The sequence below is a fragment of the Sphaeramia orbicularis genome, chromosome 24 (genome assembly GCF_902148855.1).
Source record: "Sphaeramia orbicularis chromosome 24, fSphaOr1.1, whole genome shotgun sequence".
NCBI classification, from domain to species: domain Eukaryota; kingdom Metazoa; phylum Chordata; class Actinopteri; order Kurtiformes; family Apogonidae; genus Sphaeramia; species Sphaeramia orbicularis.
In genome coordinates, this window is record NC_043979.1 from 5,605,750 (window position 1) to 5,633,542 (window position 27,793).

Sequence of the window (27,793 nt, forward strand, 5' to 3'; positions counted from 1 at the left end):
CACAACACACAGACACACACCACACACACACACAAACACCTCCACCCATGCCCATACACCCACCTACCCACATGCACGCCCACACATACACATCTACATGTACACACATACCCAACATGTACCCACACCCATCAACAGCCCTCCCCTGACCTGCACACCCACCTGCACACACCAGACACGCGTATCCGGAGTGCTGCCCCCCCCAGCAGCGAGCAGCACTGCTGTGAGTCCCCCCAAGCGCGGCACCCGAGCGCAGCCCCAGCACCAACCGCAGCCCAGGGCGGCAACACCAGCCGCCAGGAACCCCACCGCGGTCCACCACCCCGCCAGCAACACCACACCCCCGATGCCGCAACACATCTTTCCCGGTCCCAACACGACCTGCGGCGGGCAAGAGAGCAGCTAGCCCAGCGCCCCCCCCCCCCGACCACAATCCCCATGCGCACACATCATTCATCAGAGGGCGGCAACCCCCAGCAATGCAGCCAGGTGAGCCCCAAGCCAATGTTCCAGCCCCCCTCCCCAGGGCCCCCCGCCCCAGACGGCATCCAGGAAACAGGGGTGTGGGAAGACCCCCCTCCTCGCCTCCCCACCTATCAGTGTTTTGAAGTGTGAGGTGTGTATGCAAGCAATTAAAATTGAGGAGCATAACTGCGCACCACTGAGGGCGACACCACACAGGCAGCCCACCCACGGCACGGTAACGCCCACCAGGCGCCACGTAGCCCACCCCCCAAAAGTGAATGTGTGGTGTTAGTGTTTCTGTGTGTTGTGTTGTGGGTGGGTGTAATTAAAATTGAAGAGTTAGCCACCCCAGGGTACCACAGAGGGAGGCCATTTTAGTGACCCCCCCTGCCGTACCCCTCGGATGTGCACCCTCCCCAAGACCCTACGTGCTTTGCGTGAGGGGGGTGGGGAGGCAGGGGTTGGGGATAGTATGACTGGGAGGAAGTTTCCTCCCAGAAGACGAGCCAGCCGGCATTCGGCACCCCCGTTCCCCAGTACCCGTCCCCAGGCAGGGGCCGCCAAGGAGCGGGGTAGCCCAGAGACCCGGGCACCCAACGACCGCAGCCAGAAAGCCACCACCCCCCCAGAGGCCACTCACACACTCAATCATCCTATGCAGTCGAGGGAGCACGGACCGGGACCAGCCGTCCCAAACAGGCGCGGGGACCCACCACACTCCACACCTCCCCAGTCTTACATGCACTAGGGATGCAGCGATCACCGGCACAGTGCCACCCGCAGCACGAGACCCAGCGACCAGCGCCCCGCCCCAGGTCCCAATCCACCACGGCCGCACCCCACCACGCACCCCGAGAGAACCCCCAGCGACACCCCCCACAGGGGCCACAACCCCCCAGGCACACCTGCAGCCCCCTCCCCCACCGCCACCACACCACAACCCTCTCTCATTCACCAAACATACATGTACATCCACACCCACACACCTGCTCCATCAGCTCCCCCACACACGCACACACAGACTTGCACACACAATCCCTCATTCATACTCTAATGCACACATGAGCACTCGTTCACACACAACACACACCGACACCCACCCCTACACACAAACGCGTGCACACCACACACTCACACACATTCTCTCCTCCTCACACACACACACACACACACAACACACTCCCCCACCCCAGGACTCCCAGGCACCAGCCAGACACCTGGGCACGCACCCGCCCACTCCTGCAGCGGCAAGTCCAGGCCACCAGACACCCCGGCGCGTGCTGGGTTCCCCCCCCACCCGGGAGGGGCAGCACCCGGACCCAGGGCCCAGGACATCATCCCACTTTGCTCCAAATTGTGTTCAGGAAAGCCAAAATTTACTTTCACCCATCCTGTCTCTGAGGAAAGAGGTGCATGTAAACACCAGGGCAAAATGAGCTTATGGGATTTGAGGTTCAATCATCAGTTCTTTACAACGTTGCAATACATGTATATGAGTTGATGTGCTGAAACACATCATATGGGAAGGAATGCTCAGTGTTATGTTGACTTTCTAAATGATTTTGAAGTAATGTCCGGTTTTGATCTGGTTCGTGATAAGCTTAATTTGTGTTTTGCATATAACAATAACAGCTGAAGCCCATCTTATACAATATCAAATAAACAAGGTGGTTTGTTGGGTTGGATCAGGTTTTCTCAGGAGTCTGGAAGGGCTGTTGAATGGAACTATAACGTTTCTCAGTTTCATTGAGTTTTAGACTGGACCAAACCATTCAGGATTACTTAGAGTCGGATGAAAGCTGGTTACACTATAAGAGCTTGTTTAATGTGCTTATATTCTGAGAAACAATAGCCCTTCAGGTTAATTATAATAATACTACAATGTAGTTATATGTTAATGTGGGTGTGAACAACATGTTGAATTTGTGAAGGGGCTGTTATGTTGAACTGTGGCGCAGCAGCAAAAGAACATTTCATGGTAGGCAGCTGTCGGTAGGCAATGACATACTGGTATAAAATATGGAGAAAATAGTGACACTGGACTAATCCTCCAGTACTGTTTAATCAGAGCAGAATAATGACAGAAATAAAGAAGGACATTAGATACTTCAAAACTTATATCTAAAGCACAGGTGTCAAACATGCAGCCCGGGGGCCAAAACCGGCCCGCCAAAGGTTCCAATCTGGCCCGCGGGACAAATTAGCAAAGTGCAAGTTAGGGCATCAAACTCAAAAATAATATCATAATAACCTATAAATAATGACAACACCTTTTTTTTCTCTTTGATTTAATGCAAAAACATTAAATTAGGAAAATATTTACATTAACAAACTATCCTTTAACAATGAAATGTGAGTAACCTGAATAAACATGAACAACCTGAAATGTCTAAAGAAAATAAAGTGCAATTTTAACAATATTCTGCCTGTTACTAAATGTTTTATGCCTTTGTAGACCTGATCTGTAATGCACATGTATATAAATATAAATGATAAGTCAAGGCATAATATTGATAAAATTTTACTGACAGCAGCAGCTGGAACAGACACGATGCAGAAACGGCAGGAGCTCTCTTCCCTCAATGCATATTTCTCCCACTGTTTCCGCATTTCAGCCGTTTTCGTGTCATGTTTCATCCATATAATATCATATGGTTGCGCTGCCACTGTCAGGTTGCTGTGCGAATCTCCCTTTCCCACAATGTTTGTCGCGACAAAATTCCAAAGATGCCCGAGAGATCTCCCGGCTTGGTTTGTAAACAAATGGTTTTGTTTATGGTGGATGGCACGACAAAATTGTTCACCATAATGCAAGAGATTCAGGTGAGCAATCACAGAAAGACTTACAGATTCATGATACTTAGGCTATGACTGAGGTTTTACAGATCTGATGAAAAATTGGTCACGAAAGTCTCCCACACCTTTAAGGAAAAGCCTGAAAGTAAGACAAAAAAAGAGTAAGAAGACTGGACTGACTTGAGCACCAAAGTAAAAATAATAAACTAAAATAAATAAAGGATGAATGAGAATGAAAATAAAATCCGAAAGTCCTTAACAGTGTATCCTTGATGAAAATAGCTCCAAAACCTGTGGACTCATGGGCTGGTTTATTAGTTGGCACCACAGTTTCAAGACGTCTGAAAGGAAACCGCTTCAAGAACCAGAACTACTTTGGCCTATATATACATGTTCAAAGGTCCAGTAAGACAATGAGGCTCTACTACTGTGTGTACTTCATGGCCTGTGCTACAGTAACCTCACTCTGCAGTCCAATGCTACGTCACACCAAAAGACGTGGTCACTGCTACCGCAAACGGATAATATACATGTGGAGGGGACATGGACGGCGTAGATATGGGGGGGGGTTATATTGAGAGAAAACAAATCACTACTGTAGATAAAAATGTAATGTCACAGAACTAAAAATAAGCAAGGAGACAAGTTAAGTGATAAAGCAACAACAACAGAATGTTATTGTCTGCTCACAGTGTGATCCTGGTGGAAGCTATTGTTTAAGGAGATTGCACCTTGAGATGGAGGCTCATTCATCACCCAGATGCCAAAAACCCCCCTGTGATTAAAACACACCTGACCGGACTTGCTCGGGGTTTTACACATTTCAGTAACTGTCCTCTCTATTGTTCCATGAGTCAGCAGAACTGAGCCATTCACAGGAACTTAAATATACTTAAAATGAAGGGCAACTTAACTATTTCAAGCATCATCAGCCAGCTGTTCTCTGTATTTGCCTTTGTTTTAGCTCCCTACAGTACGATCTGATCTACAATATTTTATCCAAGAGATGATCCTCCTGAGATCAGACCTGAAGACTAAATCCTCAGTTTTCTTAAGATAGCTCTGACTAAATATAGCTCTGGTTTTGTATAATGACAGATTGCAGTGTCCCTCACTTTTGCTCTAAGGGGAGTCAACTGGCGTCACTGTCCCCCACAGCGATGTGCAAAAGCGTGTCCAAAAACCACTGTCTCTCTCTCTCTCAGCTGCCATTGTTCTTTGTCCCGTCACCTGTTTCTCTGCTTCAATAGTATTCTTTATGAGAGGAGGAAATATTTGAGAATGGGGATCGTTCACAGCTAAATTGACTTGCATTGCTTTCATTAAAGTTTTGTTCTCCTAAAGGAAAGTGATTCTGTACGATGTCAGTCATCTCCTGAAACTACTCAGTGTTTGCTTTTTTTTTTTTTTTTTTTTTTTTTAACCATCTCATTTGCCACCGTATCTTTGATGTGTACAGTGATTCATATACAGTCGGCCTGATGACACATAGGATGACTGTGTCCTCGGTTAAAAACCCAGACATACGGTATATTTTTAGGTAAGAGTATGAATTAGGGTACAATCTGGCCTAACCATTAAATCTACTATGAAACATAAATGATAATTACTCAACTAGACAGTTTTACAGTTCTGAAACATAAATTTACATATAAAGACAATGTAAAAAAAAAAAAAAAAAAAAAAAAAAAAAAAAGAGAACTGATGTCTGTTTCATGGTTATTCAATCGTAGTAACCTTTAGTGAAACCAACTTCATTTCTATCAAACAATTTTATCCCAACTGGTCAAGGCAGATTCTGTTGGATATCTGATTGCTTAAGTTTGACCAGCTGTTATTGTAAAGTGTCATGAAATAACTTTGTTGTGATGTGGTGTGATATAAAAAAATTTTGATTGATTGATTGATTGATCTTCATTTTATTTCAACTAAACTCTGTTACAACACGTCAACTTGTTAAACTTTATTCTTATGGCATGTGCACAGTCCACTGAGTATATCAATAGTCGCTTTTCCATTGACCCTCAAATTGCGCAAATATGACTTGTGCATAAAAATTTATTTAATGGAAAAACGACAATTTCCCCAAAAGTCTCATTTTTCAATTAAAAGTTTTTGCCCTAGCAAGAGGTGTTTTTTTGGGCGTAGCGCAAACGGTATATCACGCAAAACTGCAATAGAAGACCTTTTTTCGCAACTAGAGTCAAGTGAATAAAAAAAAACTGATGCTGACGGATGTTACAACAAGTGAAGAAAAAGAAACATGTCACGGTATGTGTGGACACACCAGGAAACCCAATCATTTTTTTATTTAGTACAAGATAGAGGGGTAATATATAATAATAATAATAATAATAATGATAATAATGATAATAATAATAATAATAATAATAATAATAATATATAATAATAATGAATATATCTGTAAATCAACACCATATTTACGTTCGTCGCCATGTTTATTGAATGACTTCTCATGTCATCTCACGATAAAAAAACACATCATCGCGTTTGTGATTTAATGGAAAAACTGACATTACACGTCTGCTTTTTTGACATTTTGCAAATATCAGTAAAGTTTTTTGCAGATGTCCAATGGAGAGGCGATTACTGAAAAAACTCAGAATCTTGCCAAGTGTATTTTTCTCATTTCTAGTTGAAATATCTCATCCACTTAAAATAAGACATAATTACCTCAACAGTAAATTTTAACTGAAATATAAGAACTTAATTTTAGACAATAGATCTTGAAAATCTTATTCAAGTACTCTTACCAAGTTGAATTTCACTTGTTCCTTTGGCAGATTTTTTTTTTGCTTAATCCAACACTTTTTCTGGTTATTTTCTGCTTATGCCAATGGAACAAGCGAAAATTATCTTGGTAAGATTTCTTGAAATAAGATTTTCCAGATCTATTGTCTAAAAATAAGTTCTTATATCTCACTGAAAAGTTACTCTTTAGGTGATTATGTCTTATTTTAAGTGTGATGAGATATTTTGACCAGAAATGACAAAAACGCACTTGGCAAGATTTTGATTTTTGCAGTGATCACAAAGTACCTGTCTTCAGTAAACGTTATTCTTTCTTCCTTCAGCTGAAATAATTCAGTTTTTTCTTTTGCTACCAAATCTGTCCAGTTCCTCTGTCATTTTCAGGCTGTGGTTGTTGGCTACAGTGAGGGCAGGGCCTGATGCACTGATGAAGAATCATGTGGAGAACCTAAATATCACTGCGGAACAATAAACCCAGTGTACCTAAGAAATCCTTAAATAAAGTAAATCATGTCCGACAGACTTCTCATATAGATTAGTCATATAAAATAAGAACTGTACAAGTTTTCTTATTATATCAAGCACCAATAAAGGAAGAGAATGAAGTGTTTGAGTGCTTTACATGTGCACATCCGTGTCCATGTACCTTAAGCCTTATACTTTAAATCTAAACTAACTGTAACCATCATCAGGCCTTTACCTCCTTGGTAGCTGCATATTTCCAACAAGAGCAAATGAAATGTTATTCATGACTGTATGCATAGATTTTTTGGACTCAGAACGCCTCAGTTTGACAAGGTTTTCATTGAGTTTAACTGTTTTTGTTAACACTGGTTGCAATTCCAGATTCTTCTTCTTTTCTTTGGTCACCCACCAAAGAAAAAGTAAAAAAAAAAACAAAAAAAAAAAACCTTTCACCATGACGGACATGATGCAGCAATTTGTGGCGAAGCTGCTAAAAAAAGTAAAGTCCACAGACAAAATAGGCTGTTTAGCTAGTGTTTTCCACATGGTTCCAACAGGTGCTGGAAAACACAGTTTGTCTGGATGCCTTTTTAAGAGAAAACACACAGATTATAGCTTCCTTTCAAACATCCTCTCCATGAGTTGTGCGTATATACGGAGCTTGATGCTGTGATTTTGCACATTAAGTATAATGAGAAAATGGACAAATGCATCTTTTTTCTCGTATTTGTTTTGATGGCCTTTATCTTCCCTGCTGATTAACTGGGCGATAAAGGAAACCAGTGTGTGTCTAAATTGCGGCCCCTCATCACATTTGGTGTGGCTGTTTGTGAAACGCTCCTGTGCGCGGCCCTAATTTTCACTGCAACTGTTGATTTGTGCATCCTGTCAAGATACTTTGATGTGTGAGGGAGATTGAGCTGCTGCCTGGCGTAGTTCTGCCTCTTTCTGTCTGTAGCTTGGACACCGGGTAGCTGTCCAGATGTCCGGTTGTGCCTGGCCGGCCACAGGCTTGGGAACCCTCAGGGCACTACAGGCCTATATTCACAGCCAGAGCCTGGACTCAACCACACACATCCTATAGTGAACCAGCGCTGACTGAAGCCCATGCTGCACAGGGCTCATATATACAGGGTTTGTAGACTGATCACATGTTACTCCTGTCCCAGTGCACTCTGCGTTATGAGACAAAGTAATAGGTTGGACAAATCAGGTGTGTTTAGTGTTTGATCTACTTCAGAGTAGACACAACTGTTCCTGATTTAGTTCAGTTGTCTTTACCAGAGCAGAGCAAAATGCAAAGTTTTTTCTGAACAAACTAGAGCTGAAACTATTAATAGAGTAATCAACTTGAATCAATTAAAAGAAACTAGTGCGTTGAACCATGGGGAACCACAAGTTCTGGATCCTGGACTTCATCATCGTCAATACTGAGGGGGGATGCGCAAAGGGGGGTTTGTAAAATCCACATCCCAACCCAGAGGGGCAACATCCTGGTCCCCCAGCATGGATATTTGTTGTGTATTCACACATGCTGTACTGCATTTTTCCAGCAGTCATTCTGGGCCTAGCAACATGATGATTGTAAGGCTGAATCCCAATCCACCCCTTGGCCCTTTCCTTTACCCCTACCCCTCCATTTTGCACGTACACATGAAGGGGTAGTATTGTCCGATTCTCGATTAAACGGAGGGGAGGGGCTAAAGCTGTATAGCCCTCGAAACAGATGTATTTCAGGACCATACTAGAAACGGAGGGGGAGGAGAAATTTCCCATAATTCTGTTTGAATCATTGGATAGATAGAGGTAAACACAACTAAAGAATGCAACAGTGTGATGAAAGAAACACACAAATTATGAATTTTCATCATAAACAACTTAATCATTTGATCGACCATTTAATGCCGTTTCAATGTGTTATAAATCGCAGAAATGCAGTTTATAGTTGATAACCGCAAAAAGATGACCAAAGCCCATGGAACAGAGATGGTTACAGCTGCTGACGGCATGATGAAAACTTTAGGAAACAGTTTTCGCATCTGTTAATAGCAGCATCGATGACCGCTGATGACGGCACAGGTTGTGAAGGGTTTTCCCATTTCATAGGAGAGTGTTTCAACCCCTAAGGCTTGAAGCTCCGTTTCAAGGAATAGTGTCAAGTGCAAGGCCCAAGGGGGAGGGCAAAGGGGGAGGGCAAAGGGGTGAATTAGGATTGGGCCTAAGGCTATGGTTTTCCAAAATTACTAATATCTCTCAAAATATTGGTTGCTGTTTTTACTAGTCTCTTCCTTGACCAAAAATATATAAGTATGTCAAACTGTAGCAGTCAACTCTTTCCGGATTTGTGTGATGCCCGAGACGTACACACACACACCACACACACACACACACACACACACAGTCCACTTCCCTTTTATAATACACTTATTTGATTACACTTTAAACCCTTACATTGGCTCCTCCCACCAGAGGAGTTGAGGCGAGGACCTTGAGGAGGGAGGAGCTAAGGTAACAGGCATTTAAGACAGTCAGATGTGTCACTTATTTTGTTACCCCTGTATTTATGATCTGTCAGATTAGTTTGATTAACTTTTATTTCGATTCACAATGTGACTTAATGTAATATAATTAATTGCAATATAATTGTAAATGAGAATCAGTTCTGATCTAACTTACCTGGTTAAATAAAGGTTAAATAAATAAAATAGAAATAAATAAATTGTGTTTTATTTCACACACTAATTTGATCATTTTAAATAACTAATAGAAGTTCAGATTGAGGAAGATTTTGATTTTTAAAGTGTTGCTTAGAGTTGAAACGACTGATTGATAAATCGACTCAAATTGAGCAAAAAAAAAAAAAAAATTGATTATAATTTTCCTTAATCAAAGCTTTGTTTCCATAATTTTGCTGTCACTAAACATTGGTTCCACTGTTGTGTTTCACATGGATGCTTATAGTGACGCACATGACGCCAGGATCAACACACAATTGGATGTTAGTTCCATGTTTAGTTGTTAGTCAGCTGGATCCAAATGTGTTGAAGACTGCAGTGCACATACTGGTCGTAGACGTCATTGGACTTGTTTGTTGTTTATATACTTTTATACTGTTGTTATTGTTGTTATTTCCACATAGACATTTTTTATATATCCTTTTACTTTCATACTTTTTGTGGTTGTTCTTTCAGTTGGTTCTGGAATAAAGGACAAGTTGTTCGTCATATTCAGACATGTTTCTATCACATTTTACCGTTTATTTTTATGTTTTTGTCTATTCAAATTATCATTTAATGGAATCAAATCCAAGAAAATAATCAATAGGTTAATCGATTACAAAAATAATCAATAGCTGCAGCATTAGAGGATTTGACCATTTGACTTAATTGTGATTGGCTGATAGGCCTGTCCATCAAACATCCAAGATTAGAAGCATATTTGGGGCTTCTTGTCGGCTGTATGGTCTCGGAACCACTATATTCGTCTGTCTCCACCTTTGTCTCACCACTTGTAAGAGTTCACATCCTGTTTTGCTGCATCAGGAGCCTGTCCTTCCACTTGGTGCATCATTCAGCTTCCGCAGCATTGTATTTGATCAAACGTAACACCAAAGGTGGCCTGGAGGTCAGCTGGTTGTTTATCCTCTTCACACACATATGAGCTGTGACATGGGACTTTGCTGGCGGCGCTGCTGTCTCAACCCCCCTTTAGATGACCTCCCTGCCTGTGGGTAATGAGGCAGTACGAGCTCTGCTGCTGCAGGTTCCCAAAGGACGACTGGACCGGCCCACAAACGCTGATGTGACTGACCTGCTTCTACTGTTTAACCCAAGGTGAAATGGACTGTGGACCACATTAAACTTCTGAACGAATTTGTTGGAAAAATGAGAACCAGATGTTTACACAAAACTCACAGATCTGCATATCATTTCAAGGTTTTGTTTTTTTTTTTAAAAGGATCCTGAGTGGAGTCTCAGCTTTTGATTATTGGTATTTTTCGCCATCTTCTGGTGGGAGTGTTTTACTGCCTTCCTTTGCCTCCTCATGTTAGTTCTGTGTTCCACCACATGATGGCAGCTTGTCCATGGTCCTTGAGTCCTTCCACTTCTACCACAGCGGTCCTTTTTAACCCCTAAAGACCCACTGCTGCTTTTATGTCAGTTCCCAAATTAAATTTTCCCTATATTTGGCCTTTCTTAAGTGATTTTTCACCATTTATTTACAATGTTATCCTCTATATTTGTATGTAATCAGTATAGTCAGGTATTTTTCTGTATTTAATTTACTGATCATAACGATGTTCTTAAAAGTTCATTTTAAAGTTGAGGGTTATTATATCAAAAGCAGAGAAAACTGAGGAAAAAATGACTGGTGTTGTTGTTTGTGTCTCATTTATTCAACATAAACCCAGTGTGTCCATCTACTTTCATTGATGCGACTCCATGGGTTTTACTGTTGAATCAGTGTTGTAGAAGATGACGGTTGATTGATTGATTGATGTATTTATTTTGAATATGAGTGTCAAACAGAAGAAAATAAATAACCAAAACACTTAAACTTAAGACATATTATACATATTTGAAAAGGAGTGAGAAAAATTGCAACTTATATACTCCGAACCCCTTCTCTTTATATAATTAATAACAATAATAACCTTCCTAGTCTAATCGTATCTATACTATATACCATAATATGACTGATACTTACTATTAAATAATTTGGTTTCTGGCTTTATATTATTATGAACAAATATAATATTTACATAAACACATAATGCAATAAACATACATGTAAATACATATTCATACACAGATCTATACACCCCCACCCCCACATGTATGTGTATATAATGTATATATATACACACACACACACACACACACACCTATATATACATACATATACATCCACATACCACATACTTGTACATTTTTATAACACCCAGTGATCCCAACACCTCCCTCATCCCTGTACCTCTGAAAAATTGTGTCTTTGTGCCTCCTTTTAAATTCTTTCATGCGTGGACACTGCTTTAACTCTATATTGAATCTGTTCCACAGTCTCACCCCGCTGACAGAAACACAAAAACCCTTCCTAGTTGGGCATATGAAGTGAATTTTAAAGTTAATTTTCCCCCTTAAATTATAACCCCCCTCATGAATACACAGTGTTTCCATGTTCACTACGGAGCCTCTGAACGTCCAGATGGGTCATATCTGATGACCATGAAAAGATGACAAACTGCATTTCACACTATTTATTGACATGCATTGATAGGATTAATGGCTGTATGAGCGACTCCTGGACAGGTTTGGGTCAGCCATTCCCATTCCTTGGGATTAAACATTTTAGATCAGTAGATGGTGTTGGTCGCTGACGGATGTTTGGGTCTCTATGGGTTAAGAACTGCTTGGTGTAATTGGATGTGGCTGTTTAAGTTGTCCTATTGTACTTTCCCATGTCGTCTGTACATTCACTTCAGGATCAAGTTGCTTCAAAAATAAATTAATTCTCAGGCTTCAAAACTTCATGCAGATTCCAAAACTTCTCAGGCTTGTATTTTCTTCTTTTTGTGTAAATATAGTAGATAATTATTCCAATGTATTTTCAAGTTTTTCTACACAAAGTTCCAAAAATATATTTGGAGAGCAGCAGAATACTTTTTAACTATTTTTTTTTTTTTTTTACACAAGTGTCTGTTCTGCTGGAGCACAAATATGTGTTCATTTGCTTCCTGTGGTTAGCATATCAATCACTTCAAGCATAACTCTAGATACCCCTAAGTAAAACCAACTATACATATCAAATATTCTTGCAAGATAACAGAACGGTGCTTTATACCAGTGCAAATGCAGAATAGTGGAGTTTTATTTCATTGGAAATTGCAAGTCAGAAAACTCTTTATTTTATTATGTATTTATGTATTTATTATTATTATTATTTCATTTATTTATTAATTTTTTTCTCACTCATTTCTACATATTCTGTCCTCTAACTACAAGAGTGGCTACTTACTCCCACTTAGTGCCTGAAAAACTTTTTGCTGTTGTCTCACTGGCTGCCACACCTGCAGTCCATGACTATAAATTAGTGTCTTCCTCTTTCTTTGTAACACCCTGAAGAAGGCGCATTCCAACACATGTTGGTGTGTTTTTAACTCCAGCCCCTAAGAAATAATCTACAGGCCCTCATGAAATAGGGGCTTTTTACAATTTTTCCAACTAAGTGCCTGGATTTTTGTCTTTTTTATCAGAAAACTGTTTAGTCTGAACAAACACACCTGAGTCACAAACAATATTAGTTCTAAAAAAAAGTGTCTGAGAAACAGAAATAGCTGAATTAAAACTGTAAGAGTTAGGGTTTGTAGTACAACCATGAAGATTTATTAGAGTGAATGTTAAAATGTATAATATTTTCAGTTTATTTTGAGGTTTAACTTCCTGAGACCCTGCAGTGCATTTTTTTCCTCTGTCAGGGAGAAGAGTTTCACAGCTTTTTTTTTTTTTTTTTTTTTTTTTTTTTAGTCCACTTCAAAGGACATTCAATAAAATGATTTTCAAAAATTATCTTAAAGAAACTGTTGCATCATTCTATTTCTAATGAAGACCATATTTAATGTAAAAAAGCCAAAACTTCTACTTTTCAGGGTCTCATTGAGTTAAATTTCCATGAGGTAACAAATCTGCTTCTTTACACCTCAGTCATATATTATAACATACAAAAACTACATTTTAAACTCTAGGTCTTCTCTTTATTGAACCCATCTAAGGTATTGGGAGCTCTGGTGTAAAATGGTCAAAACCAAACATCAGACCGAACTGCAGTACTGACTTCAATTCAGTTCAGTTCAACTTAATTATAGAGCACATTTCATGCACAAGGCAGACTCAATGTGCTTCACAACAGGTATTTAACATAAAAACATAAAAAAAAAAAAATTGGGTATGAAAACAAGCAACAGTCACATAAACAGTAGAAGAAGGAAATGGATTAATGTCGTGGGCATGCCCTGTCCTTAGACCAGTGGTTCCCAACCTTTTTTGGCTCGTGATCCCATTTTAACATCACAAATTTGTGGCGACCCCAGACATTCAAAACTGAGAATTTTTTTTTCTTTTTGCTAAAATTAATTTTTTGATCATGTAATAGTTTGCTATACTATGTTGCAAATAAATATTAATTTTAGAGGACATTTAGTCTATATAATGTATATTTATTGATGGAGGTAGAAAAGCCAGGTGTAGATTACTGCACAAAGGGAAAATTTGATTTTCCTTGGTCAGGATATGTACAGTCAGTCCAGCTTGGATTTACAAGACTGACAATTAATACTGAACAAACAAGAACTCAAACTATGAATTATGAAAGAGCTGCAGCATCTGAAACTGACCACAATGAACATTTGACAGATAAACAGAACCACAGTGCTGCAGTTTCAGCTTCACAGTTTGTCATGTCTTTATGGATTATGATTATCTCTCAACTCACCATATAGTTTTTATTAGTAATTTTTTTTTTTTTTTTTTTTTTTTTTTTTTTATCAGTTACCAGAAGGCAACCCCATTTGAATTCCAGGTGACCCCACATGGGGTCCTGACCCCAAGGTTGAAAAACACTGCCTTAGCCCTCCTTCTCAGCAAGGAAAAACTCCAAAAACCCAGTGGGAAAAAGAGAAACCTCAGGGAGAACCACAGTGAAGGAGAGATCCACTCCCGTGGACAGACAGGCTATAGATGAAACCAGGACTGATGGAGGTCCATGTAGATGTACCAGGGTTGGACAAAATAATGGAAACACCTTCACCTCAAGATGATAATGCCCAAATCCATACAGCTAGAATTGTTAAAGAATGGCATGAGGAACATTCTAATGAAGTTGAGCATCTCGTATGGCCGGCACAGTCCCCAGACCTCAGCATTATTGAGCATTTATGGTCAGTTTTAGAGATTCAAGTAAGACGTTGATTTCCACCGCCATCGTCTCTAAAAGAGTTGGAGGGTATTCTAACTGAAGAATGGCTTAAAATTCCTTTGGAAACAATTCACAAGTTGTATGAATCAATACCTTAGAGAACTGAGGCTGTAATTGCCGCAAAAGGCGAACCTACACCATATTAAATTATATTTTGTTGATTTTTTAAGGTGTTTCCATTAATTTGTCCAACCCCTGTAGTTCCAATCTGTAAAGGTGCAGAATGGTGGGTGACTTTGACCACTGGGTGTCGCTCTTCCCCTCAGCAGACACTGAGCCTGCCAGAGCTCATGACTGATAGTGTAGATGTTTGGGCTAATCCACCTCTAAGCTGGTTTGGCATCGGTCTCCAACCCTGAAACCACCCTAATGAAGGGGGGATTGGCCATGCAAGACTAAAGCAGCACCCGAATAGGTTTTGAATGACTTTTTTTCTCGTTAACATGTTTCCTCATCTATATTTTAGTAGGGCTGTCAAAATTAACAAATTAATGCAGATTAATCCATCTTCATGGTTAATTTGATGAAAAATTGTGACACAATTAACCTATCTCCAGCGCAGAATGACTCTGAACGTCTCTGCCAACGCATTTCAGGCAGTTTGTCCAAGTAGAGTTACTATCACGCATGCGCAAATGGGCAGTGATCCGGTAGTGACAGGCAGCAGAACCAACCCATAATAAAAATGGAAGACGGTAAACAGCACACTGGTCCTCTGGATGGAAATATGAGGACAAAAAACCAAGACGGAACAGTCGACGACAAAAAGTATTATGCACAGTTTGTATGAAGGAGTTTTCTTTTCTCCGAAGCACTCCCATCTTAAAATGCCACATTAATGTGAAGTATAGGTTAGTTCTGTTAGCTCTTTGGCTAACGCGTCACCCATCTTGCAACAAACATGTTAAGTGCGTATATATTCCCTTCTTTGTTGAGTCTGTTTGCTCATGCTAAATGAAACATGATTAATATAGATTAAAAATGAATGATATTGAATTGAAATTAATCCACAGCAACACTGTGATTAATCTGATTAAAAATTTTAATCGTTTAACAGCACTAATTTTTAGCTTTACCTCTTTTCATTTATAAACCTGATGTGTTGCTATATTGATGCAGTTTTATTTAAGACTAAATCTGACATGGTTTTTCCCATTGTCTTATAAAATCAGACGTAGCATGCGTTGTTTATCTTCCCCTATCTTTACTGAAATGTAGCATCAACTGAACATGACTTGCCAGACAATAGCAGCTTTGTTAGTGTGTTTAAAACAATTGTAATATAATGTAGAGCTGCAGCTATCGATTATTTTGGTAACTGATGAATATATTGATTAAAAGTCTTTTTTTTTTTTTTTGGAAAAGCTGTGATTCAGGAAAATTATAATCACATATTTTTAAAATCGATTTGAGATAAATAGTTTTTTATTTTTATATTTGAACAACAGTATTCCTCACCTTCTCATTTACACCTGTACATTACAACTTACAGATCACTGTGATCTACAAATACACAAAACCTTTAGTAACAGGCTGAATATTGTTCAAATGTTTGGAGTTTGGAATTTAGAGTTGTGATTATTTATAGGTTATTATGGTTATTATTTTACTGGTCTGACCCACTTAGATCAAATTTAGCTGAATGTTTAACCTGAACTAAAATGTGGTTGACACCCATTCTCTGTATTAACATGGAAAAAGAATATGTAGGAAAATGTGTATGGCATTAAAACAAAGAAAAAAAACAGCTTCTACAAACTAAACTGACTTCCCTTTGCAGTTAACATGTTTTATCTCTGTTCTGTGGAAGCCGTTAAGTTCTGACTTTTGTAATTTTTAATACAATGCACATATTTCCTGTATTTACCTCAATTTCCTGAAGGCTCTGCTCAAAGGATCAATAAAGTTCTATCTCATCTCATCTCACACTGCAAAAATCTAAATCTTACCACACTTAAAATAAGACAATCACCTAAAGACTAACTTGATCTTGAAAATCTTATTTCAAGAAATCTTACCAAGATCATTTTCATTTGTTCCATTGGCAGACTTTTTTTGATAAATTCAAGATTTTTTGCTTAATTCAAGCAAAAAAATTGCCAATGGAACAAATGAAAATGATCTTGGTAAGATAAGTTAATAAGAAAATAAGTTATTATATCACACTTAAAATTACTCCTTTAGGTGATTATGTCTTATTTTAAGTGTGATGAGATATTTGGACTAGAAATGAGAAAAATACACTTTGTAAGATTTTGATTTTTGCAGTGCATCTATTTTTTCACCTGTTGTTGGGTGTCCCTCAGTGTAATTTTTGCATTTCACAAATTCATCCTGTGGGCCAGACTGGAACCTTAGGCAGGCTGGGTTTGTTATGCGGGCTTTATGTTTGAAACCCCTGATGTACAGTATAACGTCTATCGCACTTTCAAATCAGGGTGTAGGATCCAGGTCCTGAGCCGAGCCCTGGATTTTCAGTCTAATTTCATTACGTACCCATGTGGCCTTTGCTGGAATTTGAGAAATGTTCCTGTGTGGAACAGATCTATGTCATGATCAGGCAGAAAAAACAGAATTAGGCCAGAGTTTGTGTCTCAGTGTAAACACCGTCTGTGGGTCTGGTCTGAGGACTCAGTGATGCTGCTGAACGCCGGGCGCTCACTGCCAGGGTAAACACCTCCGCTCATGAATACATGCCACTCATCCACACCCGCCCTGTTTTCCTAAGCCCTCTTTTCCCCTGCTTGTGAAAGAAGCAGCGCCACTTCTCACATATCGGTTATGTTCTGCAGCTCAGGAGCAAATATGTGCAGGGTCCCACATTTTACTGTTTAGACTGAGACGACACTCATCTCAGCGTTGGCTAAAACTTTCACTGTAACAGTAAACACATGGAAAATGTTTTTCTGGATAACTCGCAGAAGTACTTATTTCCTGTAACAACACACTCATAAGATCACAGTTTATCACAATTCCTATCATGAAAAAGGGCTCTATTTAAAGCCTATTCATCCATATGCATCAAGTGCCTGTTACTTACACTTTATGCATTTATTCATGGGTTTTTATTGACATGCTTTGCAGGGAAAAACATTAGGTCAAGAGTTTGTGTGCTGAGATGGACTGGGATTGTGTAACAGAGATCAGAGTGCTGCCATATTTAGCTCTGTGTGCTGACAGGATGTAGAGAAGGGCAGCTGGAGGCGCTTCAAAGTGAGAAGAGCCACTGATGCTGTGGAATATAAGCCTTAAACATCTCTGAACTCATGGCTGTTGAAACTGCCGAGCAACATAGCACATCAGTTGCAAAAGCAATTGTATAAATAATTACTTAAATGTATTTTTTTGGCCACTGTGTTCACTTGTAACGCCAGCAGCTCATGGAAAAGTCTGCAGCCTGTGCTGACCCTCGGCTCCGTCTGTAAACATTTAGTTTATAATAGAGACAAAAGAAAGCATGTGGGCTCTGATGTCTGTCTGCAGAGGACAAAAGGACTTATTAGTATGCAGAGCAGTGGCTGATTTATGGTTCTGATACAAAAATAATCAAACTTATTGGAACATTTTGTGATGTGTACTTCTATTTTGCAGCTATTTTTCGTTTTTACTCAGACAGTGCTTATAAAAACCAGACATGTCAACCTCAGAGTCCAGTTATAGTAAGTAAAACTGTGATGCCACAGCACGATACACAGCCTAGCCAAAAAAAAATCCTCTCACTCTAATAATGTGTGGACCACCTTTAGCTTTGGTTAGGGAAGACACTCATGCATTCATTTTGTAAAGCTGATGCAATTTTACATTTATTTCCATCGTTTTTGACCCTTATCGTTGCTGAATCCAGACCTGACCAACTGAACCAACCCCAGATCGGAACACTGCCCCCGCAGGCCTGTACTGTAGGCACTAGGCATGATGGGTAATCACTTCATCCATCGCTCTGGAACAGGGTCAGTCTGGACTCATGAGACCACATGACGTTTATCCATTAAACACAGTCCAATCTTTATGCTTCTATCAAACCAATGGATGTTTCAGAAATGACAAGATACTGCATCAGTTAAAGGGTAAAGAACTTTTGTAGCTAAAATATATTAATCACTGCATTGAAGATTCATTCATTCAATTCAGTTTCATTCATGATATTTGTTTTTCCAGGTTATTATGACATTTAATCAATATTTTAATAAATTCATTTAATATTTTAATAAAAATATTCTAAAATGTTTGGACTAAAACTAGACTAAAATAACTTGAGCTCTGGTTTGACTAAAACTAGAGTATAATGTTGAGACTTTTAGTCGACTAAAATATGACTAACAAAAACTGATATATGTATGATTAAATATGACTAGGACCAATAAGGACTTTGACACAAGACTAAGACTAAATTGAAAAATGGGCGACAAAATTTACACTGCACTTCAGCAATTATTTATTGGAGGATCTGAACTATTTAAGTTGTTAAAACCAGTATGAGACTTTGTTTAGCCAAGTAGTGTAGAAATGTACCATACCCTCTACTGATTCTGTGGATTACTGTTTGGAGGAAAATATGCAGCCAGTGTTTCCAACTCCTCAGTAGTGAAAGTATCTATCGTCTGCCCTAAAAGTCACTAAATGACATCATCACCTAATTTGCATCATTGTAAATGTGCATGTAATTGTAATAAATGATGTAGGACAGAGGAATAACATTTTGTTACAGACAAAAAGTGAGTATAAAAACACCCTAAATATGTTTAAAACTACAAATGGAATATACTCTGCCAATTGGTGGCTTTTTTTTATGTCTGAAATTATAACCGTCCTCCTTTATCTGGGCTTGGTGACCGGCTAAAGTGACTCAAGAGACACTCTAGAGGAGTTACTTAGGTTATTTATTTATTTACTGGTTTGCTTGTTTAGGTTTTTCTTCATTTTCTTCAGTTTGGTTTGTTTTTTTTACCCCTCGGCCAACTTCGGGCTGAAGGAGTATTGTAATCGTTTTGTTGTCTGTCTGTCTGTTGGTCTGTCTGTCCATTCAGCAATGTAACCGCATTATCTGAAGAATGCATTGAGATATCTGAAAATTTATACCGTGGATGCAACTTGGCATGGAGCAGAAGTCTATTCAAAATAGATCACCTTGACCTACTTTTTCAAGGTCAAATGGCGACATGTCCTTTCAACTACATAATCGCATTATCCTAAGAATAAATTGAAATTTCCACACCAAATTTACCAAATCTACAAAAGACAATCAAATCTAAATTATAGGACAACTTTCAACAAAATCTTATACTGTATTTGGCCGAGGGGTATTAAAAGTGTGCAGCACATTATGTTTAACCTTATGGTCCACGTGGGAGACTACAACAAGTCACAGTAAAACATGAACATTTATAACTAGAATATTTTTAATTTTGAGTCGACATTAACAATCTAAACGGACCAAAAAGAGACAATAGAGAAAACTGTCAATGTCAGTGGGACTGATTTATATTCAGTGATTTCTTTAGACAAAGAATGATCAGTGTTCCATGTCAGAGTCTCCAAAAGCTTCCAATAACAGCAGAAAAAGGGGATATTTTATATTTATTTAACCTTTATTTAACCAGGAAGGCCCTTGAGATAAAATCTTTTTTTGGAGGGCGACCTGACCAAGAGGCACATCAACACTGGATGGATGGGATGGATTAGGTAGATAGATAGATAGATAGATAGATAGATAGATAGATAGATAGATAGATAGATAGATAGATAGATAGATAGATAGATAGATAGATAGATAGATAGATAGTATAGATAGAATAGATAGATTTGTCACTCGTGGCTTTTTTGATAAGAGTCTCTAGAGGGTCTGAAAAATCACAGGAATTTACCAACAAAGTGAGTAAGTTGTAAACACTGACTTTTCCAGCTACAGACAGACCGTGGGTTATATAACTGGGACACAGAACAGCATTTTGTGTCAGTTAGAGGGAAAATTTGTGTGTTTTAGCATTCAGTCACTTTTAAAAAGTTGCTAAAAGTTTCCCAACAATTTGTCGCTAGATGCTTTTTGGGAGAAAAAAAAAAGTTCCTAGGGTAAACAGTTGCTAAATCTAGCAACAGAAGTGCAAAGTTGGCATCAGTGTGTGCAGCTGTCTAACTGTCTGTGTGCGTGTGTGTGTTTTACAGACGATGCAGGGACGTACTTCCCCAGTGTGAAGAGGGACCCAGGTCGGTACCTTCAGCCCTGCTCCGACTCTGTGAAGACCTGGCTGCACAGCATGAAGAACGCCGGGAAAGTCCTGCTCCTCATCACCAGCTCCCACAGCGACTACTGCAGGCTCATCTGCGAACACATCCTGGGGTGAGACGACAACACAACACCGGGAAACGTGGAAACACCATCATCTTCTACAACACTGATTCACCAGATTACTGGTGAAACAATGTTGCAACAGATGACGATGTTTCCACGGTAACTATGGAGCCTCTGAACGTCCAAATGGGTCATATCTGATGACCATGAAAAGATGACAAACTGTATTTTACACCAATTATTGACATGCATTGATAGGATTATTGGATCAGCAGGTATTAAACAGTTTACATCAGTAGATGGTTTAGGTCGACGGTGGATGTTTGGGTCTTTATGGGTTAATATGTCTGCCTGAACTTGCTCATATTTGAAATATTGTCCACCAAAGCTAGAGATAACAGTGAACATATCATTAGACTTCAATAGGTGTGTGTCAGCAGCTCTTTTTGTGTTTTCATGGCAGCTTCATGCATTGCAGCCCTCCCTGAGTGGACTGTGCTCACAGTGTGCTGTGGGTTTATTTTTGTAGCCTAAGCCCTGTTACACACTCGATCAAGCAGCGAGACAGCCACGAAAAAACAGAAAGTCACTGTCCTGCTGCGGCTCAACAAACATTAGCCCCTCTTGTTCTTTGTGAGCTGCTGTTGTCGTACGCAGCGCTCGCCTGTTGAGGTGGTCTGCGTTTTCACTCCGTGCTCAGAGCTGATTGTCCCGTGTAGCTGAGCAGAGGCGAACACGAGGTCAAGGTAAAGGCGTGGACGTGGAGACCAGTCTGTCTCCAGAGCCTTCAGACACCCCACCCCCTTTACCATTTCCTGTCTCACAGCCAGCAGCCCAGTCACTGCCGCTGTTCCTTTCCCATACTCCCCTGCTGTTTCACCAAGCAACCCCCCCACACACCTCCAAGCCCCTGTTGTGACCCCCAACACCCTCACATGTGTGGAGATATCCAGATGAGAATCAGGGTCAGATTTCTGCTTTACAAACTGATGTTTCCACTAGAGCTACAGTTATTGATTAATTTTGTAAACAATTAACCTATAAACCTATCGAAACTATTTTTTAAATGGGCGGAAAAATGTGTAAAAATGTGAAACTGACGTGTCTGAAAATGACAGACAACTTGTCCTTTATCTCAGAACCAATTGAAACAACAACCACAAAAAAAGTAAAAGTATACATAAAAAATATCAATCTAGAAATAACAACAATAACGACAGTATAAAAGTACATATAAAAATATCTATAGATATAAACAACAACAAACAAGTCCAGTGACATCTATAAACTATATGTGCACTGCAGTCTTCAACACATTTGGATTAGGGGTGTTAGAAAATATCGGTTCTGCAATATATCGCAATATTTCATTTCACAATACTGTATCGATATTTAAAAGTACTGTATCAATATTTTTAGGTATTTATTCAAATGCAGATATAGCAGAGGTTCATTTTTGTTTTTGGTTTTCTTTATTGTTTTTATCTTATTTATTATAATTTAACACTATTTTATTAAATAATGGTTATATGAAACACCCTAGAAGCCCTTTTTACTTTACAGATGTTAGTTCCTTTGTTGGGATTGCACAAAAATAATGTTCTGATGTTAGTTCTGAACTAATAGAATATGAACATTTGAACAGGATCTTAAACTGTAATGTCTGTAAAACCGAATTTTTAACTCAGGAAGATTTTGTGACATAGCATTAGATCCTGTTTTGATCAAATAAAAATGTGTTTAATATGTATGCGTATTTCTGGTGTAATTCAGTTCTTCCAGGACAAAATCTTAAAAATATATATGAATAAATGAATGTAAATGAATAAATGATAATAAAAATAATTTAAAAAATCTTTAAAAAATCTTAAAAAACAATAAAAAATTACCTTTTTAACAGTATCGTGATATGTCATGATATATCGTATCGTGATTCTAGTATTATGATTTGTATTGTATCGCCAGATTCTTGCCAATACATACCCCTAATTTGGATCCAACTAACAACTGAACATGGAACTAACACCCTGGCGTCATGTGCGTCACAGTAAACGTCCGTGTGAAACACAACAGTGGAACCAATGTTTCGCAGCAGAAAAATTAAGGAAACAAAGCTTTGATTCAGGAAAATTGTAATCGAATAATTTTTTTAATTGATTCCAGTTGATTAATCATTTCAGCTCTACATTTCATTACAAACCAACCCTTTCCCAGAGGCATTTGTATTACATATAGGCGGCTCAGCCCTGAAAACACCCCCTCCTCTCAGTGTTACGTCAGGCCTCCTTACCTGGTCTTCCAGATCCAGATAAATGTGTCCAGTCTGGTCCATTCGGCTGCAGGCCGGTGACGGTCAGCCGCCAGAAGTAACACAGCACGGACAGAGTTGTCTGACAGGAGTGGACTGGCCACAGCCCAGAAACACATCCACAGTCAGCTGTCAGTCTGTTCCACAGGCTTTCACAGGAAACTTATATATTTGCATATTGTTAATATGGTGTTTGATGAAGTGTGTCATCTTAGAACTTAAATAATTACATAATAAAGTAGTTTACTATAAGAAAAATGACTGATTATCTGATTAATATGATAGTATAAATATAATAAGATAAGATTTGACTTTTTTGATTTCACTGTGGGGAAATTGCAGTGATTACAGCAGCACAAGTAAAACAGAAGTGCAGACAGAAACATTCATGAGTGAAACATGAAAAATAAAAGAGAATCTGCTATTTATATTACTTGTTCTCTACATACATACATATTATTTACATATTAAAATATAGTTGCACATGATGTTGGAAAAAAATAGTGTCTGATTGAGTCTCCCAAGGTAGATTCAAAAAGCCCAAAAAACAGCAATAAAAGTAGTGCAAAAGTTACAAAACATGAAAAAACTAGAAATATACAAATAAATTATCTGCACTTTGCTCTGTTTTCCTATTTTAAATTTGTGTGCTCTGTTTTCTGTTTTCTATTTTTATTTATTTTCTATTAAAATGTTCATTTCACTATCAATCCTGTGGATCGTAATTTTGTTCATCACACCAATGTTGAATGACAATAAAGAATCTTGAATCTTGAAATACGAAAAATACAAGAGAAAGGAAATTACAAGAGAGAGAGAGAGCTGCTGCAACTCACAGCCACTCACACGTTATCATCTTGAAGAAAAAAATGAGTCAGTATGTAAATACACATTTTAATCATTTGTGCTGAAGACTAAACTAAACACATTTCCATGGCAGTCATGTTGTTTGTCACACTAGAGATAATATAATCTAAACCTTTTGGAAAGCCATAAACAAATGATAATGATAGGATGTAAACATAAAGCCGTACATAGACACTCATACATCAGAGCGGTGGGTTTACATGTGTATAAACTCTCAGGGAGGACATGGTTTTCTTCTCCCCTTATATGGGGGACATTCTGTCCATACTGTGGCGTCCATATACATCCAGTGACATGAGGAGTTTACTGTGCCCTCTGTCTGTTTACTTTATTAGTCTGTTCCCTCCACAGCGTCGCACGTTCACACTGTTTATTAGTTCATGTTTTCCATCGTCTCTACAGACTGTTTAGCTTCTCCTTGGTCTTTTTTTTGTTTTGCTTGTGTAATTGAAGTGGACTTGGATGCGGTTCAAGCATTGTCCCTGACACAGCATCACCAAGGTCTGTGTTTTTTTCCGTGTCTGTTACAGGAAGGATTTTGAGGAGCTGTTTGACGTCATCATCACAAACGCGCTGAAGCCGGGTTTCTTTTCCTTGGTTCCCCAGCAGAGGCCTTTCAGAACCCTTGGTGAGTGTTCACCTCACCTTTAACTCTGCATGTCTAGTTATTCCTCTTTGCCTCCTGCCTGGTAGCTCCATCTCGATCATCCTTCCACCAGTGTATCCCCTTTTCCTCCTTTGCACATGTTCAAATCATCTCATTTTGTCCCCAAACGTCCATCCTAAACTGTCCCTCTGATGTGCTTGTTGCTAATCCTGTCCATTTTTGACATACAAGAAAAGAGGAAAAATCAGAGAGATGTGGTAGTGGGCTGTTGAAGCAAAAACTGCAGATATTTAGTGGACAGATGAACTGAACCATAAATAGGGATGGGAATCGATAGGAATTTAACGATTCCGATTCTTTATTGATTCTCTTACTGATTCTCACTGGGTGAGGGAATAAAACAGTACAAATGGGTGTGTTTGCATTAACTGTCTTTTATGTTTCCATCTCTGCACAGAAAATATAACATATACAGTATGCACAAATAATATTTACAGATGACGCTGGGCCTGCTCTTGGGTGGGGGGGGGGGGGGGGGGGTCCCCGAACAGTGAAACTGAAACTTACAATGCTTTACTAATTCCTCTGTCTCCCGTTGTTTTGCACCTCATTTCCTTTCCCCTACTTTCGGAAACTTTTATTTGAGGGGGCAGGCTGTTTGTTGCCAGCACCAGAACCAGGCTCAGATGATGCCCTGGTGTTCGCTCCACCGCTATTCACAAGTGTCACTAAGTAGCCTATCAAATATGTGACATTCCTGCAAATGAATCACATACTGTGTGGATAAATGTTTGAACATATTGGAGGGATTTTCCCCTTTTGAAGAAATGGAAGCTTTGCAAGTGTTCCAAGTGGCCCTGGTGTCATCTATTTGGAGCGTTTCTGCCTCAACGCCATGTTGGCTACATTCTAACCAAAACAAGGCAGCATGTGTGTGACATCATCATGCATGCACAATGAAGGCGGAATCGATAAGCAGAATCATTAAGCTGGTGGGCAAACGATTCCAAGGAATCAAGCTACTGGGAACTGCTTCTCGATTCCCATCCCTAATCATAACACTCTAAACTGTCAGTTTGAAGCCATTGGTTTGAGATGTGGTGGTTGCCGTGGTGGGTTTCTATAGCCAGGAAGTGACCGTATTAGAATAAAAGGGGTGGAGCCACAGAAATAGAGCCATCTGTTAGGGGCCAAAGGCTAAATGCTCACCCTTACTGACTCAGAAAACCTGTAAACTTCATCAGATACCATAGAACTAAGTCATTTTGCAGTCTTGTCAGGAAAATGTGACTTATTAAATCAACAAAAAAATTCTACTTGGCAGGTTAGTGACCTGTCAATCAAAGCCCAACTCAGCAGACATCTCAGCTTCTATGTGATATAATGTAGAAGAAAATGTACAGATTGACCAGATCACTTGGTCCAAATAAAACAGATGAGACAAGAATGAGTCCTGAAAAAGTTCCTTTGTATTTTGGGAGAAAAGTTCAGGGAGAGCCAAGGCTTTTTGGAGCAACATCTAGTGGCCTTTTGTGGTATTACAACATTAACCTCATTTTGGAGTTGAGGTCTTTGCTCCATGTGTTACTGTCATATGACTTAAATGTTACATCACAATCTTCACAAAAGGCATATCCATCCTCTGTTAAGTACGTTCACATGGAAAATGATGACGAAATTGTGGCAAAAATTATTTTTTTGTTTGTTTTGCTTTTTCTTTCAAAATACACAGATGGAAACAGCTTTTGTTCTCATTAATTGTATTTACTAGCATTTATTTTTAAGGTTAAGGTTAAGGTTCACTCACTGTATTATCTCCATAGGGAAATTATTTTTAATTTCATTTAATTTAGTTTAGTGACCTGAATGTAAGAAAATATTTGTGAAGAAAATCTCTGGAGGGTTTCAGAGACTATTGTTTGTTGTTTCACATGAGCTCCTGTTTAAGGATATAATTCAATAATATTCCCCATCATAATATCATATATCATGAAAAAAATTGGCCCAGTTTTGAAAAACCTGTGTTTCACTAAAACCAAGGCAGTTTTTTTACTCATAACTTTATGATTTGAATCTCATATTTTCTCCTCGGATGTTTTCTTCTGTTAAATTTATAACATCTATGACCATAAATTCAGTTTTCTCTCAGAATATCACCCCTCCCCTGGCTTGGCTGTAATTCACTGTTTTAAAACACCCCCCTAATCTCTTGGTGAAACATTTCCAGCGTCAAATCCTCATAAATTAACTTTACTCTGCCAAACGTGCAGAATAGTAGTGAGATATTTTCCAGCTAAAACAGGAGTGGTCAGTCTGTGGAGGCCAGAGGAAGAGCAGATGATGATGATTCTTCTGCCAACGTGGCAAATCTCAGGAAGAGAGAGAGGGAGAGAGAGAGGGAGCGGATCATCCTGTCTGTTCCCAGTATTATTACTGGCACTAAGTCAATCCGTCCACATGAGGGACTCATTCCAGCGACCACCCCCCCCAGCCAATACCCCCCCCACACACACTGTGAACACCTTTACAATGAAAATCCAATATCAGAGCAGGAATGAACGGAGGCCACAGCCCAGAAAAGGAGCTGGACCGATGATGACAAGCACATGAGTCAGACCCTGGTAAATCTCAATATGTCAGACCAACAGCAGCTGGAAATCCACACATTAAACAGACAGTGTTAGGGGGATTACAGCTAAACAAGAGAGTTACAGCAACTGCACAGGTGCCTTCAACCACTGCAGTAGTACCCTCTGATATACAGTACATGTATGTTCATGTGGAGGTCTGGTTTAGAGATGAAACCCTGCCTTGAGCCCAAATACAATAAAAGGGATAAAGTTTAATATGTGGTCAAGAAAGCGTGATATAATACTCTTTAATCTATTGATTATTTTCTTTGATTTGATTCAATTAAATGATTATTTGAATAGGAAAATAAGAGCAAAAATATGAAAAATATCAGATAATGACAAATATCTTGTCATTTTTGCCAGGACCAGCAGAAATAACAACCATAAAAGTATGAAAGTAAAAGGATATACAAAAATATCTATATAGCAGTGTTTTTCAACCTTGGGGTCAGGACCCCACATGGGGTCGCCTGGAATTCAAATGGGGTCACCTGAAATTTCTAGTAATTGATAAAAATAAAATAAAAACTTACTAATAAAAAATATATGGTGAGTTGAGAGAGACAATCACAATACATAAAAGACATGACAAACTCTGAAGCTGAAACTGAAGCACTGTG

General features: G+C 39.1%; 1 protein-coding gene across 1 annotated transcript in view; it reads left to right on the forward strand.

Annotated features, from left to right (window-relative positions):
- The first annotated feature begins 1,215 nt into the window (after nt 1–1,215).
- LOC115415550 (5'-nucleotidase domain-containing protein 1-like) overlaps nt 1,216–27,793 on the forward strand; it is a 61,198-nt gene continuing 34,620 nt past the window's right edge. The window contains exons 1-3 of the mRNA XM_030129148.1: nt 1,216–1,431; nt 20,595–20,806; nt 24,464–24,561. Coding sequence (XP_029985008.1) covers nt 1,216–1,431; nt 20,595–20,806; nt 24,464–24,561 — 526 coding nt within the window. The remainder of the gene's footprint in view (nt 1,432–20,594; nt 20,807–24,463; nt 24,562–27,793) is intronic.